The sequence below is a fragment of the Camponotus vicinus genome, unplaced genomic scaffold (genome assembly GCF_025532165.1).
Source record: "Camponotus vicinus isolate PSW18456_S1 unplaced genomic scaffold, iyCamVici1.0 SCAF_13, whole genome shotgun sequence".
Taxonomy (NCBI): Eukaryota; Metazoa; Arthropoda; class Insecta; order Hymenoptera; family Formicidae; genus Camponotus; species Camponotus vicinus.
The window spans coordinates 12,205,072-12,219,909 of record NW_028141949.1 but is presented as its reverse complement, the minus strand read 5'-3'; the positions used below and the strand labels follow the sequence as shown (position 1 = coordinate 12,219,909).

Here is a 14,838-nt window from a genome sequence, read left to right as displayed (position 1 = left end):
GCAAAAGTACGACCGGCCGACGATTTGCCCACTTATACCGTTAAACAAGAGTACGTGACGAGCAGCTTCGATTCGTTCGACGATGAGTCTAAGAGTTTCAGGCCGCGAGTGCCGAAAATCTTTAAGCCGCAAGCTCCGAAAACTCCGCCGCAAAGAAAGGTGGACACGAGAGCTTTTGCCACGGTGACTTATCATGGTTTCGCAGACTTCACGACCACGGTCGGCGACACCGTCATCGTCTTCTCGCCAAGCACGTCGCCAGCGCCCATGGGACGTCCTGCTACTACGATCAAAGGTGACGCCACGCTTCGTCCGGATGATGGCGTGGCAGTGCTGAAAATTCGTCCTACGACTGTGATGGAGCATGCAAAAACCGATCGACCTTACGAAGAAAATCGAAAGCATACTTCGGATGATCAGTTATTGAGCGCAATCAATCGCGGTAACATCCAACCAAGTGTCACCGAGGAGATTGAAACCGAATCATCGACCATGTCTACGGAACCGTTATTACTGGTACCCGATGTCGAAACAGGATCACTGAAGCCAACGGGTCTTTTAAAAGTTATCGACTCTACTACTTCGTTACATGGAACTACGACTCATTACAAGAGTCATATTTATGGCACGTACATTGGCACAAATTATGCGCAAATTATTCACACATCTTCAAATGTATATTTCTTCCCGGATGAAGCTACTGTAACATATGGAGCTGATGATACTACAATGGACTACGGTACAACCGGAACAGAGTCTGACGAACAAGATACCACTGTCAATGCACTACCTTCAACTACACCGACGACCAACGAAGAAACACCGTTTGAAATGAACGAACTAACCACTCCACTGAGAGGTACAACAGATAATGTCTTAACGACATTGAAAGATATTTTAGAAAGTGCGAGAAAAGTGCTAGGGACGACCGAATCGATACGACCAATTTTTGATTATGAACTTCCTAATGATATCATATCAGGAGAGCCTCAGGGTCGTAGTATTAAAGGCGGCTCTCCTCAGAATGATCATCAATCCGACAAACACAAGCCGCATGGGTTTAAGTTGGATAATGTAGAAGAGAAAGTGACATTAGCTACAAAATTACTACCGTCTACTGTCTACAAGACATTCACATATTTTACGACTTTCTTTATTCCAGACAACGATCAGACTACCACTTCGATACGCTCTCGAGAAGTAGTTTCTTCCGAGGTAACCCTTTTGACGGAATTAGTTCGACCTACCTCAACCGATAGTTCGATTCAATCCACTTCTTTACCAGACACAAAAACACCGAATTTACCTGGCGAAATCGAAGAAGAGCAGACTACTAAACAAGACGAGGAAATAGAACTCATTTTTAAAACTTTGTATACGACATATACGTATCTAACGACGTTTTACCAAGAAAATACATCAAGCGTATCTAGTCGACAAGTCGTTGATACTAACATTATTACGCAGACTATTGGACCAAACGGCGCTTCCGCAATTGTCGGTTTCTTTGACAAGAATGAGTCCGTGTTGATATCACCGACAACAATATCGCAGAACATTTTCCCTTCTGTAACAAATGCTCAAACTCCTGAGGAATTTAATAGAGAGACAGAGCCGACTTATCAAGTGTCTGACGAAACGACAGAAGAAAGTTTAACTACTTTCCAACAGCAGGATACTACTATACAAGAAAACATTCCAACGGAATCTATCACAACCGTTGATGATTTTGAAACGTCAGATGGATGGATCACTGATTTAGAACCAAGCCCTACTCCGGCTATAGCGAGTCAAGCAGCAAGAGAACAAGTGAAAACATACTATACGACTTACACGTATTTTACCACTATCTTTGTGGATGATGAAACAGAAATCGAGACACGAACTGAAGTCTTCACTAATGTCGTCACAGAAACTATTACGCCCACAAACGTTCAATCGGTTCCACAACAAACGATTCAACCGGCAACGCCAAAATCTGAATCTGTCGAGAATAAGCCTGCAGTTCCTCCGGAGATCTTAGCATATCTAGAGGCTCTTCAACATCAAAAGTCTCAAGAAGAAGCACTTTTATTGGCAAAAAAAGTTCAGCAATCCAATATTGATGAAGCAACGCACGCCGATGAGACCACAACTCTGACCGAAAATAATACCGAATTAACGACAGAATCACCTACTACCATGGAAGATCGATCCACCACTGAGCGTCTATCTAGTAATTTCCAAATAGTCGCTCAAGTAACACCTAATCCTCCGACTGATGTGGAAATTCTGGGCTCTATGGTTACGGATGTTGTATCATCTTCCAGCTCCGGTGGCGGTACCGTTCTGGATGTGATGGATAAGAGAAATGCTGTTCCCGAAGATCAAGAGCTGTCAGAGTCCAATAACCACGAGGTAGAACCGGCACCGACATTGCTTCTACAGACTAGTTATACGACCTTCACGTATTTTACGACAATGTACAAAGGCGACCAGACGAATGTTGCCAGCCGTCTAGAAACAGTTACGAATGTCGTCACGGAGACTTTAAGGCCATCCCTCGCGTTGCCAGTTCCGACCAGCACATTGCCAGTAACGTACTTTACAACCTTTACTTACTGGACAACATTCTACAAGGATGGCGATACCATAACTACTAGTCGCGAAGAAACAATCAGCAACGTTGCTACACCAGGAGTTTCGCCTACGCCCACGGTGGAACTTGATGTAGTAATGACATACACGCCAACCGTGAATCCACTTCCGGAGGAGGATTCTCTTGTTAACGAACAAGAATCCAAAGTTACGGCGGATAATGAAGTTACACCTTTAGGCAACGCTGCTCCTGAAAAACCAATTACCGAAAACACGAACGTACTGTCTAAAGAAATTACAACTACTCCTGACGATAAGAACGCCGTGAATACTTCATCGATTTCGCCCGATCCTACAACCTTTTATACTACATTCACTTATTTCACTACGTCCTACGTCGGAAACCAGACAATTTTAACTAGCAGGCTGGAGACGGTAACCAGTGTATCAACGCCAGATATTACGACGCAACAAGCGACAGGTCGCGCGATTAATGGTCCTATATATCCATCGATTCAAACATTAAACACTGATGAGAAAACAACACCTTCCGTGACACCTTCTAAAGTATCTGATAATCTGAAAACGGGTTTGATCTCGACTATACGTTCGAGTGAAGTACATGAAGATACTACGACTCATTACACGACGGATGTATACGGTACTTATGTAGATGGATATTACGCACGAGTGGTAAAGAGTTCGACGAGAATAGAAACGCCGTCCTTATCTTCCTCGTCGATAGCTACGCCAGTTCTTCCTACGGGCGTTTTATCTTTGAATAAAGGAAGCGTAGTAGATGCCGACGAAGTTACTACCGTTTACTTTACAACTAAACAGATAGGCACGCTTTTCGAAGGAACTTATGCCAAAGTAATCGAAAGTACATCGAGCACCAAGATAGACGAAGAAAAAAAGGCGAGTATTCCGCCAACTCAAGGTCACCGAACCGGCTTGGTACGTCTGATTCAGGGTCAAATCGAGAATGATGGAACCACTACGTTCTATCAATCGAAAGTTATTGGCACTAGTATCGAGGGTAGATATGCTCAAATTATCGAAAGCACTTCCAGCTTCTTTGCGTCAAGTCCTACGACAAATATTTCACCGACTTCTACTCTACCTCCGAGCCAATCGACGGGAATTCCAGAAGTCTCACCTTCTCCCGCCGTTATCCAATCTTCCCTTTCAGAAGATTCTACAACAGAATCTCCCGATCACGACGAAGACTCTGGCCAGAATGAAGAAGATGATGAGGATGATGAAGAAGACGAAGATGGACTAAGTTCTAAAAAGAAATCACGGTTAACGTTCTCGACTAGGAAGAGAACATTCACGCCAGTGATTAGACCATTTGCCTCCAGAAACAGACCAACGTTTAATCCGAAACGTAAAGGCGCACAAGCTGCAACAACTATAACCAGAACAGATATAACGCCCACGATAACCGCGACTTTAGCCGGCAAAAGTAACCGATTCGTTTCGTCGCGAAGTCGAGTCACTTCGCCCATCGGACCATATTCCTCAACGTTGTCTCCATCAGGTTCTAGACGATTTTCCGGTAGACGGGGAACCATCGCTACTTCGAGCTCGGCATTCCCAGCGAGCAGTACTCGCGCCAGAGGACAAACCAGAATAACTCCGTCGTCCGTGTTTCAAAGCAACAGACGCGGACCAACGTCAATAAGAGGATCTTCTTCTAAACCCGCAATTCGCGTTTCAAGTTCTGCGTTTCCCAGCGCCTCCTCGAGATATCGACCCGGTATCCGACCATCATCGACGTTATTGAGAGGACAACCTACGGCTAAGCACGACGATCAAGAGAACGATGCTAATGAATTCACTACAACTACGATCTTGACGGATGAGACGTTATTCACGGAATATTTGGAAGGCGAAACTGTTACTACTCCTTTGCAAACTACGACAGAATCATCCAGAAGATCTACAAATCCGCTCTTACGATTCCGCAGGCCTATTAATTTAAATAATAGATCAGGAATCACTACACGACCACCGCCGACTACAACACCGAGACGATCGGGAAATTTAAATAGACCGAGCGCGCCAACTATTCCCAGAGTGACGAATGGACGAACAAATACCCGAGCTACTCCTCCAGTATCTACAAGAAGTCGACCAAGTAATACAGGTCTATTCCCTCCACGTGGATTTCTTGGTAGAAAGCAAGAGTCAGCCACTGAAGAGCCCAATGAAGAACACGAAAACGAGGACGAAGGAATTGAAGACGAACAACCCGTTGAAGAAATATCAGATAACGATTATGAAGGATCAGAACACGAAGACAGAAGATCGAATACAAATGTGAATCGTCGTTCTGGAAAAGCTGTTGGTTCCGTCGTACAAATCAGACCTTTTGGAGCTAGAACGAGAAGAGTTCGTCGTCAGGCTAGTCAATTGAAAGCATATCGTTTCCATAGGCCCATTCAATCATCATCCACAAAGGATGAAGAAAAATCTGATTTATTAGATGCCTTAGCGAGTAAAGATGACATTGTAAAGATAGCATCAAAACCTAGCGCTCGATATAATAATCGAGCGCGAAGTTTGACGTCATCACAATCACAACAGAAGACATTTAATAATCCGGATCAATCAGCGGAAACAACCGAGTTTGTAAATCAGCAGAATAAACCTAAAACCAGATCAAATCAATCTATTAGTGGAAATAGAAACGGATCTGTCAGAATAAAACCGTCATCGACCTCGAACAATGGAAGACAATTTACATTAAGAGAAAAAGATATTGCTTCGAACAGATCGGATTATAAGAGACCAACTTCAAGAACAAGCAGCAGATCAAACAATAAGACAACTCAGAACGGAAGAGTAAGACCACCGAGATTACGAAACGGATCTTCCAAACCTTCAACATCATCTTCTAATTCTCGAAGAATACCACCCTCTCGTGGATCCTCAAGATCAACGAACGTAAGAAACGGAAACAACAGAAGAGGCCCTACAAGAGGCAGAGGATCTTACGAGGACATCCGGGAAGCGCCGACCGTATATCCAAATTTTGACGGCATGATAACCGTAACACATTATGTACCAACGGAAGTAACGATTCCTGTAGTAAATAATGGCGTTACAGAACATCGTAATATCATAACCCAGCAACCTAGCACCGAAGTTCTCAGACCCTCACAATATAGCACGGTGACAGCTGGAGATGGCAAGTCGCTCGTGGTAATCGTTAGTGAAGTTACGGGCACCAACGTTCAAGGCCAGACCGAGGTTACACGATTTTTGCTTCACGAGACACCCACTACACGTATTTCGCATACTCTTTCGAGCCTCGGTGGTCGTCGCGTGTCTCAATCGGTTATCGTACCCACGACAGTATATTCCGTGGAGAATATAGTTTCCACGGTACAGCCGTCCTTGTCCGGTAACGCTCCCCTCGCCAATATTCTTCTCTCGCAATTGCTATTGGGTCAATTAGGTCCGAATCCCCTATTACAACCTCAAGCTACACCCACCACACAATATAATACACGCACTACTTCCTACGTCACTACAATAACAAAACATCAAAGCACTGTCATTCCCCTAACCTTCCGCGGAAAAGAGATCCTGACGACTTTAGTCGATTCTTCGACCGACATTGTCACCGCAACAGAATTCATAACGGATACCGTTGTAGTAACTCCAACAGCTGCGATACCAGCGGCCAACATAAATTCTCTCTTGCTGCTGCTTCAACAACCGCAATCTCAGCAAAATTCCAATCCGTTGCTGGATCCTCTGTTCGCGCCTCCTCCGTTTACGCAGAGCAACACTCTACCAGGTGAAGTCGAGAGAAGACATCAGCCGGCCGATTCCGACTACAGACACGACAATTACGAATATTCCGAGGAGGAGAACGAAGAAAAATTGGAAAATTATCAGAAATCATCTAGAGGCGGACGTGGCAAATCGAATGACAAAAAGAAGGCCTCTGCGGCTTCCAATAAAGTCGAATCCAGCGTAGTGACACTCTACGTTTCCGGCCGCAGACCCGGAGAGTTCAGTACTGTTCTAAGCACTGTAAAAGTCGGTGATTCCGTTACCGCATCCAGGAGACGAAGAGATACCTTGCAGGAAGCTGTCGAGGTTCGACCCTCGGTATCGCCGTCATTGCACGCCGGACCGGCCGTCGCCATTTTAGCGGGAAGCGAAGATCCCATCGACGTACATGCACCGACACAAAGTCTCGAGAGCGTAGTGGGTGACGTCGGACGGCATATTTCCACATCCATCTATACCTAATCTTGTCCCCTCCGCCAAAAAAGTCTCCTTCCGCTCCTCACCTCCTTCCCTTTCACCCTTATATCATAATTATCCATAATTTTATCGAAATCCACTTAGAATTGCCCGAAGCTAACGGCCTTCCCTAAAATCTCTATCCATTCGGAGAGCGTTAGTTTAGCTTTCTTCGGGCACGTCGCAGTGGACAAAAAACGAGCAACTTTGATGAAAATCGAGGTTGCTAAGTAATGTAATATAGATAATAACCGAAACTGCCAAGATCTTTTTTCTTGAAGCAACAAGGAAAGAATCATGTAATTGGCAGCTTCGAAAAGGGAACTATCCGCGAGGATGGTTACCTCGTGTGTCCGTTTTGCAGCTCGCTCTCTCCCAAATCTCCCCTCTCTCGAATCTCTTTTACTTCCTTCTAAAAATTTTCCCTTCGAGCATCGTCCCCATTTTTCTCCTACTAACACAGCCTCGATCTGCCGCCGCACGCGCGCCCACACGACAAAGTCGGACATGATACTCTCTCCCATCGACAACATTATAACAAACAAACACGTCATCTGCCCGTTGCGGATAATGTTACTAAAACGCACAGTATACGAGGTGAAATCTAATCAAACGTGCATACAAAAATAAAACACGAAACGTCAGCATAATTTAATTACAATTGATTGATGCATCACGAAAAAATATCATTGGAAACGAAGCTTGATCGTAAAACTTTGATATCAATCTAAGCAAAATGGATAATATGTATTCAAACAGACAGAGTGGAAACACATCGCCTTTGCAGGTGATCTCTACGATGAGTCGGTGCAATACGGAAACATAGAGGAACGCAAGAGAGAAGGCACCGTCAACGTATGGTCCGCGAACGAGGATGACGTAAATCTTGGGAGAATCGACGACAATGACGAATCTCTTCAGGATGTGCCGAAAAAACGTGTCAGAATTCGAGTACCCGTGGTGCGTAGCAGAAGTGCTAGGCAACACAAGCTTACAATCGTCAGACGTAGACCCTTATCATCTTATACAAAAGATTTCATGCTTGTAATACCTACCGAACATGCGCCACGAAGAATCGTGGTGACGCGCGTCAGGACTCTCGAATCGGACAAATCGATCTATCCGACCGATACTCTAAACTCCGTCGACTATCAGTCTACCGGAAAGCACAAAGTGACTATAACCAGACGTAGAAAGCTTCAATCCACGCCGATATTATCGAAGTCAGTCAAGGACAAAGTTAGAGTTACCAGAAAGAAGCTAGTCGCGGTGCGACCGATTCTACCGACGCCTACTGTTGCCATTATCACTACTGGATTCTTTACCGCCCCTTCCTCCGAATATGACGATGAATATTCAGACGAAGAAGATGAGAACGAACACACGACCATCGAAGAGGAAGATCATATTGTCATTACGCCCAGTCTTGAAGAAACGCCAAATCTTATTGATAATAAGCCGGACGAGGAAACGAATCTTGCGTCGTTGGAAGCTAGTTTAACCGAATCTAAAGAAAGCACGTCAGACGTGCCAATCATTATTACTGACAATTTCTTTTTCCCTCCGTCTGATGACGAGCAAGATGAAGAATACGATGACGATTATTTCGACGTGACTACTACAACTGAAAATGTTGATAATATTTTAAAAGATGAGCATTCCACAACCGAAGTAATTTCTGTAAAGGATGAAAATAATGTCATGTCTAATGAGAGCGATATTGAGACAAAGCAAGATAATATTACAATACCAATCAATCAAATCACGTCAGAAAAATCGCCCCAGGAACAATCAGTGAAGATGATTCAAGAATCCGATAACGCATCGATTGATACAACAGAGTTTATCGATACCTCTTTAGAAAATGGCAATATTACCGCAAACACATCTACTATCGTATTAAATGAAGATGTACCAACTACTGAATTTGTTCCTATAGAAAAAGATGATGACGATAACTCTGCAACAAAAGAGTACACGACTACTGCCAATCCTGAAGAGCAAACTACTTTCATAGATGACGTCACTGTATTAAACCTGCCTGAAACCACCGAATCTACGACCCTTTCCGATGACGAAGATACTACAAACATACCTAACACGACAGAAGTACATGATTTATCCGTCACTGAGATGATAATGCTCGATGCAAAAGAAGAGAATCAAGAATCTTCCGAAGATACCGGGCGCGATATAATGCCGGAAACGGTCAGCGAAATCCCGGAAGAGCTACTAAGAGTACGACCCATACAACCGGACGTTAAAACTGATTCCAATTCAACCCAGAGTTCTCTAGTCGAGACCGTCTTTTCGTCCAAAGCCACATTCGCGTCGAGCTTCGAAAGCGTTATACCACTCGCGACTACGAAATTACCGACGAATTATTCCTCCGATTCGTACGTACCCAGCGTGATACCCCTCAGCGCGAGTTACGATAGCGAAACGAAATCGTCGATTCGCAAAACCCCCGTACTTGACACAATTCCCGTGACAAAAGTCACGACCAAGATCGCTTCGCCCACGCCGGAGGAGATCGAGGCCGGACTAACGGACGATCTCTACCTGTCGCTGTCCCGCCTCGATTTCCCCGAGATCCTGCCGTCGAAACCAGCCACAATCGGCTTGGAAACCAAATCTACGCCGGATCTCACGTTAGAGCCAAGCACGAGTGTTTATTATACGGAGACGGTAGTGACGTCGACGCGACTAAGGACGTACACGTACGTCGTGACACAACAGAACGGACTGGAGACTAAAGTGACGTCGTCGACGACCGTACGACCGAGAGTGACGACACTTACGCTGACGGTGCCCGTCACGGTGACTGTCACTCCTACCGTGGAGTCGTCAGCCAACTTCGTATCGTCTGTGTATAATCCAGTACCCATCGCCGGTGAGTAGCCCTTTTACCCATCTCAGACCTCTTTTGCGACAATCACACCGTGCCCTCGATAACGTTACAAGAGAATTTTCTAAAATATTATAATAATTAAAATAAAAATTATATATAAATATTATAATAACATATTATAATAATATAAAATTATATAAATATTATATAAAATAAATATTATAATAATTAAAATAAAATATTATTATATTTTCTAAAATATTATAAAATATATCATTAAAATATATGTCAATAAAACTGTCCCTGTTGGTCGAAATTCATAAAATTTCAAAGTAAAAGGGAAGGAGCTGTAAATAAATGAAAATAGCCATTTTAACGTTGAGTGCACACGGTGATCGCCGCAGTATGTAATATAATCCTTAGACTAATAAACTTTTTTTTCGCTATAGACTTCCTGATTCTTGATTACGTGAATTCGGTTAGACGAAACGGACTGTCGGACTGTGCAAATGCTCTGTTAAATACTGTGTTGTAATTGGCTTTTGGTAATCTAAATTTTTCCTGTATATTACAACCTTGTATATGAAATGTACATATTGTATATGACAAGATGACGCTGTACATATCTAAATTTGCGTTTTTTTCTTGTACGATATATATGAATATTAATCATATTCTGTGTAAACTATATAATCTTATCGATTATATTCTATGTAAACATTTTTCATACTTTCGATTACTCCGAATATACGATTCCCTTTAATAATAATACAGACATCTGATCGCGCGAACGATTTATACAACACGGTAAGCTTATATTTTTTATTAAAAGAAATTTTATTTTATTTCCCGGAAAATAATATCATTATTGCGAGATAATTTCCTCCTCACATATACAATACACTGTGATATATCATTGTTTATGGAATCGAAACGACAGGAGAATATGAGGCGAAGGACGAGGAGGAAGGACGCAGGTTCAACCTAGCAACCCGCGTAATGTCGAACGGCGTGGAAGTCATCGTTGCGGGACCTACTCCGGCTTTGCGATGGGAGAACTCGAATCCTCAACCTACCCTCACCTTGTCAGACGCGGTGGTCATGCTCCTGCCGCAGGATAAGCCGAACGAGTTTGTCACGAAGACTTGCACAACAACTTTCACGTATCTCAGCACGATCACCAAGGATGGAACGACTACCGTCACTACAGAGCAGCAGGTGTTTACGCACATTTTTACCCCTACTTACTTTTCCAAAAAATAAAATGTACTAAACGTTCAAGTTTTATTCCACTTGTATAAGCCGTTATAAGTTATTAACGGTAATCATTTAAACCTCTGACAGAATGTTTTATTTAACTCGACTATCTGAAATGCTTTCGTTCCTACTGAAATGTAGGAAAATGTATGAAAAAGAAATTGATGTGTAAAAATATTATGCAGAAAAAAGACCCATATATTATGAATTGATCAAGCCATTTTTTTAATGGCACTAAAACACAGTATCGATAAAATTCACAATTCATTGTGTTGATATTACATATTAAAAAAAATATATAAGTGATCTTTAAAGAAAAAATAATTGTGTAAAAGATACTTTTAACAAAAAAAGTCTCTTTAAGTGAGATAATCTCTTTCTTATTTTATTGTATCATAAATAGAAACAGAAATGCTTACAGATATTCAAGTTTTTAAAATATCCTGTGTAAAACTTGTTACTGGTAATAATGTTATTTCTTTTTTCTAGGTTGTAGCGAACACGGCGACGGAGGAACGACATAGAAAATCTGGCTCCGAAACAGCAGCTGTGACTCTGGAAGCATCCCCGACTCTACGTACCGAAGTATTTAAAACGACTTACACGTACCTGACCTTGAACACGGATCATCCCGACGTGAATGACGCTTTGGAAAGTAGCACAAAAGTTATTACAAACACGGTTACCGCACCGCAGCATTACCTAGACATGATTCTCGAGCCATCAGAGGCTCCGCGACCGGAAACAAATACATATCTCAGTACCAGAGTGTTGGAAAAGACATTTATGGAAGAAGGTCGAACGAAAATAGAAACGGTCAGCGACACGATTACCCAGGTTAGTTCGCTTTTCCACAAATTCTATTGTTTAATATTGACACTCATTATGATATTATGTAATTTCTTTTTCGATCTTCTTTTTCTGTTCAGCTGATTGTAACAGAATCAGCACCTCCGCCACGACCAACTAGTGTCACAACTACCTTGACTGCCTTGGACAACACTGACGGTAGCGTGACAGATATAACAAAGACATATTACATTACGTATACGTATTTCAATACATTCTTGGAAAAGGGTAGCACGGTAGTTCGTACGAACGTAGCCACATCGACTGATGTGGTATTAGAAAAAGTGCCGGTGCGAAAAACCACCATGAAAACCGCCCCGATTAATCCTACGCAGGAACCTATACAGATCTTTGCTACTAAAACATATCTTACAACCTTTACTTATTTTACGACGTTACTGCAGGTAATATAAAATTATTATTAAACTTTAACGAGATATAATATATTATACACACCGTTAAAATTTCTCTCATTTTAGGCTGGCCCAGATGGAGAAACGTCAACCACCGTGACGTCTCGTTCGCATATCGTTGAGAATGTCGTAACAGAATCGATAGCGCCGAGTTTGTTAGATGCCGATTACATGAATGCTCTACTGACGACTGCACATCATTCTGATCCGGTGAAAAATGTCGTCACGGGCTCGACAATTATCTTTTTCGACGAGGAGGATCAGATTGATCCGACAGCAACCTCAAATCTCCCGGAATCAACCTCTTTTACAGAAATAAAAAAACATGAAAACAGTGTCACGAGCACGACTGTAATGTCGACGAATACAGTGTCGCAGAATATTAGTTCTGACATAAAACCAGTAGATTCAAATAATAAACAGGTATTTCTTGTTCATAATTTTCTTCCAATAAATTAAGAAAAAATGCTGACGTTTTTCATACATAATATATATATCAAAATTTTCTGCATTTTCCTATAGGATAATAATAGCACGCTATCAACTGACGAGCCACAAAACAAACGTCCCAATTCTCAAGGAGAAGATCTTCAAGTCAGTAATCTTCTCAGTCTGGGTTCTTTAGGAATAAACAGCTTGTCTGCTTTGGGACCGGTGATTACGGCGATGGCTGGATTGCTGCAGGGAAAAAGCACTGCCTCTCGTAGAAACGATACAGTGTCTATCGCCGAAACGGCACAAGAAGTCACAACACAACGATCACCGATTTATATTCCCGTTGCAGAATTTGCTGACGGTGATATAGAAACCGCTGAAAGTCAGCATATCGGTAATGTTCTTTCCCACAACTATTATTAATGTTTTATCCGGGATCTTACAAAATTGTTTTCTCTAGCTGCTCATCTGGCAAATCTCAATCACAATTACATCGCCGAAACACGTCACAAGGTAACCAGCAGTCTTGCTGATGGCATACCGATATCTCCGGGCGAAATAATCACGGCCAACAGCGATGTTATCATAGGAAAACCGGGCAAAATGGCACCGAGATTGCCGCAAACATTTTTAAAAGACGAAAAGCACATCGGCATGAAACCTCCACCTTTACCGGTACCGAATATTCCGGTGCATCCTGTATTGGAAGTCCTGGAAAACGATCGCGATGATGTACAAACTCAACAAACCGCGCAGGGTCCACAGGTACAGATCTTGCCGGCTCATCAGATTTATGAGGAACATTTAAAAGTGCCGGTTTCAATTCCTCTTGATATTCCGAATCATCCAACAGTTCCTAAACAATCTCAAAAATTACTTCCCGTTCAATCGATACCTAAAAGAATTATCTCGAAACAAGATATTTTGGAAAACGATCCTTTGCTGAAGCCGCCCGATAGGCCGAACGTAGAGCAATACGCGAATCCCAATGTAAATCTTAAAATTCCGGAGTGGAATCCGGAAAAATATAGAAGACCTTGGAGTGCCAAAGATCCTTTAACACCGCCTTTATCACCTGCCAGATTTGATGAGGTATATTTATTATTCTTACACTCGAAAAAAAACAATATACAGGGTTTAGCAAAAGTGTGGAAACCCCTTAATATTTCGAAAAATACGCATTTTAAAAAAAAATGTTTCATACAAAAGTTATAGGGTTTTATGTGGCGCATTACACAGCAACATTATTATGACCTCGAATAGCGTTGTCAAGGTTATGTGAAGGTCACCTCCAACTTTTTAAATGGGACACCCTATATGCTTTTGCATATTCTTGTAGCTTATCTCGAGAGCTTTTCAAAACACTATAATTAAGTTAGTTTTCATCAAGTACTTTCCGAGTTATGAGGCTTGAAATCATTTCTTAATTTTACATAAACCATAAAATATCTTGTAAAATATTTATTTTTCGATTATCTTACCTTAATACTTTTATGTACAAAATAATTAAAGTAATCAATTGGTGTAAAGAAAACATACAGTTGTTTTTAAGAAAAAATATGGAATTGTTAATTGCAAATTACATATTTTTTCTTAAAAACAACTATGTTTTTTCTTTACACCAATTGATTCCTCTCATTATTTTGTACATAAAAGTATTAAGGTAAGATAATCGAAAAATGAATATTTTACTAGATATTTTATGGTTTATGTAAAATTAAGAAATGATTTCAAGCCTCATAACTCGGAAAGTACTTAATGAAAACTAACTTAATTATAGTGTTTTGGAAAGCTCTCGAGATAAGCTACAAGAATATGCAAAAGCATATAGGGTGTCCCATTTAAAAAGTTGGAGGTGTCCTTCACATAACCTTGACAACGCTATTCGAGGTCATAATAATGTTGGTGTGTAATGCGCCACATAAAACCCTATAATTTTTGTATGAAACATTTTTTTTTAAAATGCGTAATTTTCGAAATATTAAGGGGTTTCCACACTTTTGCTAAACCCTGTATAACAAATATATATAAAATATGTTCATATATATGTTAAGTTTTTCTTGTATAATTTTTATTCGTATATACAAGAAAAATTGAAAGATGATTAAAAAAATAATTTACATCATTCTTTTTTTAGAAAAAGTAAAATTTTTTTAATTTTTCTAATTTTTTTTAAGAAATGGTGCAAAA

The 14,838-nt window shown here is 41.4% G+C and overlaps 1 protein-coding gene across 2 annotated transcripts in view; it reads left to right on the top strand.

Annotated features, from left to right (window-relative positions):
• LOC145964533 (uncharacterized) overlaps positions 1-14,838 on the top strand; it is a 66,650-nt gene that overhangs the window by 42,918 nt on the left and 8,894 nt on the right. Inside the window, exons 4-10 of one of the 2 annotated variants that reach the window (XM_083087419.1) lie at positions 7,631-9,736; positions 10,635-10,912; positions 11,441-11,788; positions 11,881-12,204; positions 12,280-12,636; positions 12,736-13,042; positions 13,109-13,740. In XM_083087419.1, coding sequence (XP_082943545.1) covers positions 7,631-9,736; positions 10,635-10,912; positions 11,441-11,788; positions 11,881-12,204; positions 12,280-12,636; positions 12,736-13,042; positions 13,109-13,740 — 4,352 coding nt within the window. The remainder of the gene's footprint in view (positions 1-7,630; positions 9,737-10,634; positions 10,913-11,440; positions 11,789-11,880; positions 12,205-12,279; positions 12,637-12,735; positions 13,043-13,108; positions 13,741-14,838) is intronic. The other variant, XM_083087417.1, reaches the window with a different exon arrangement.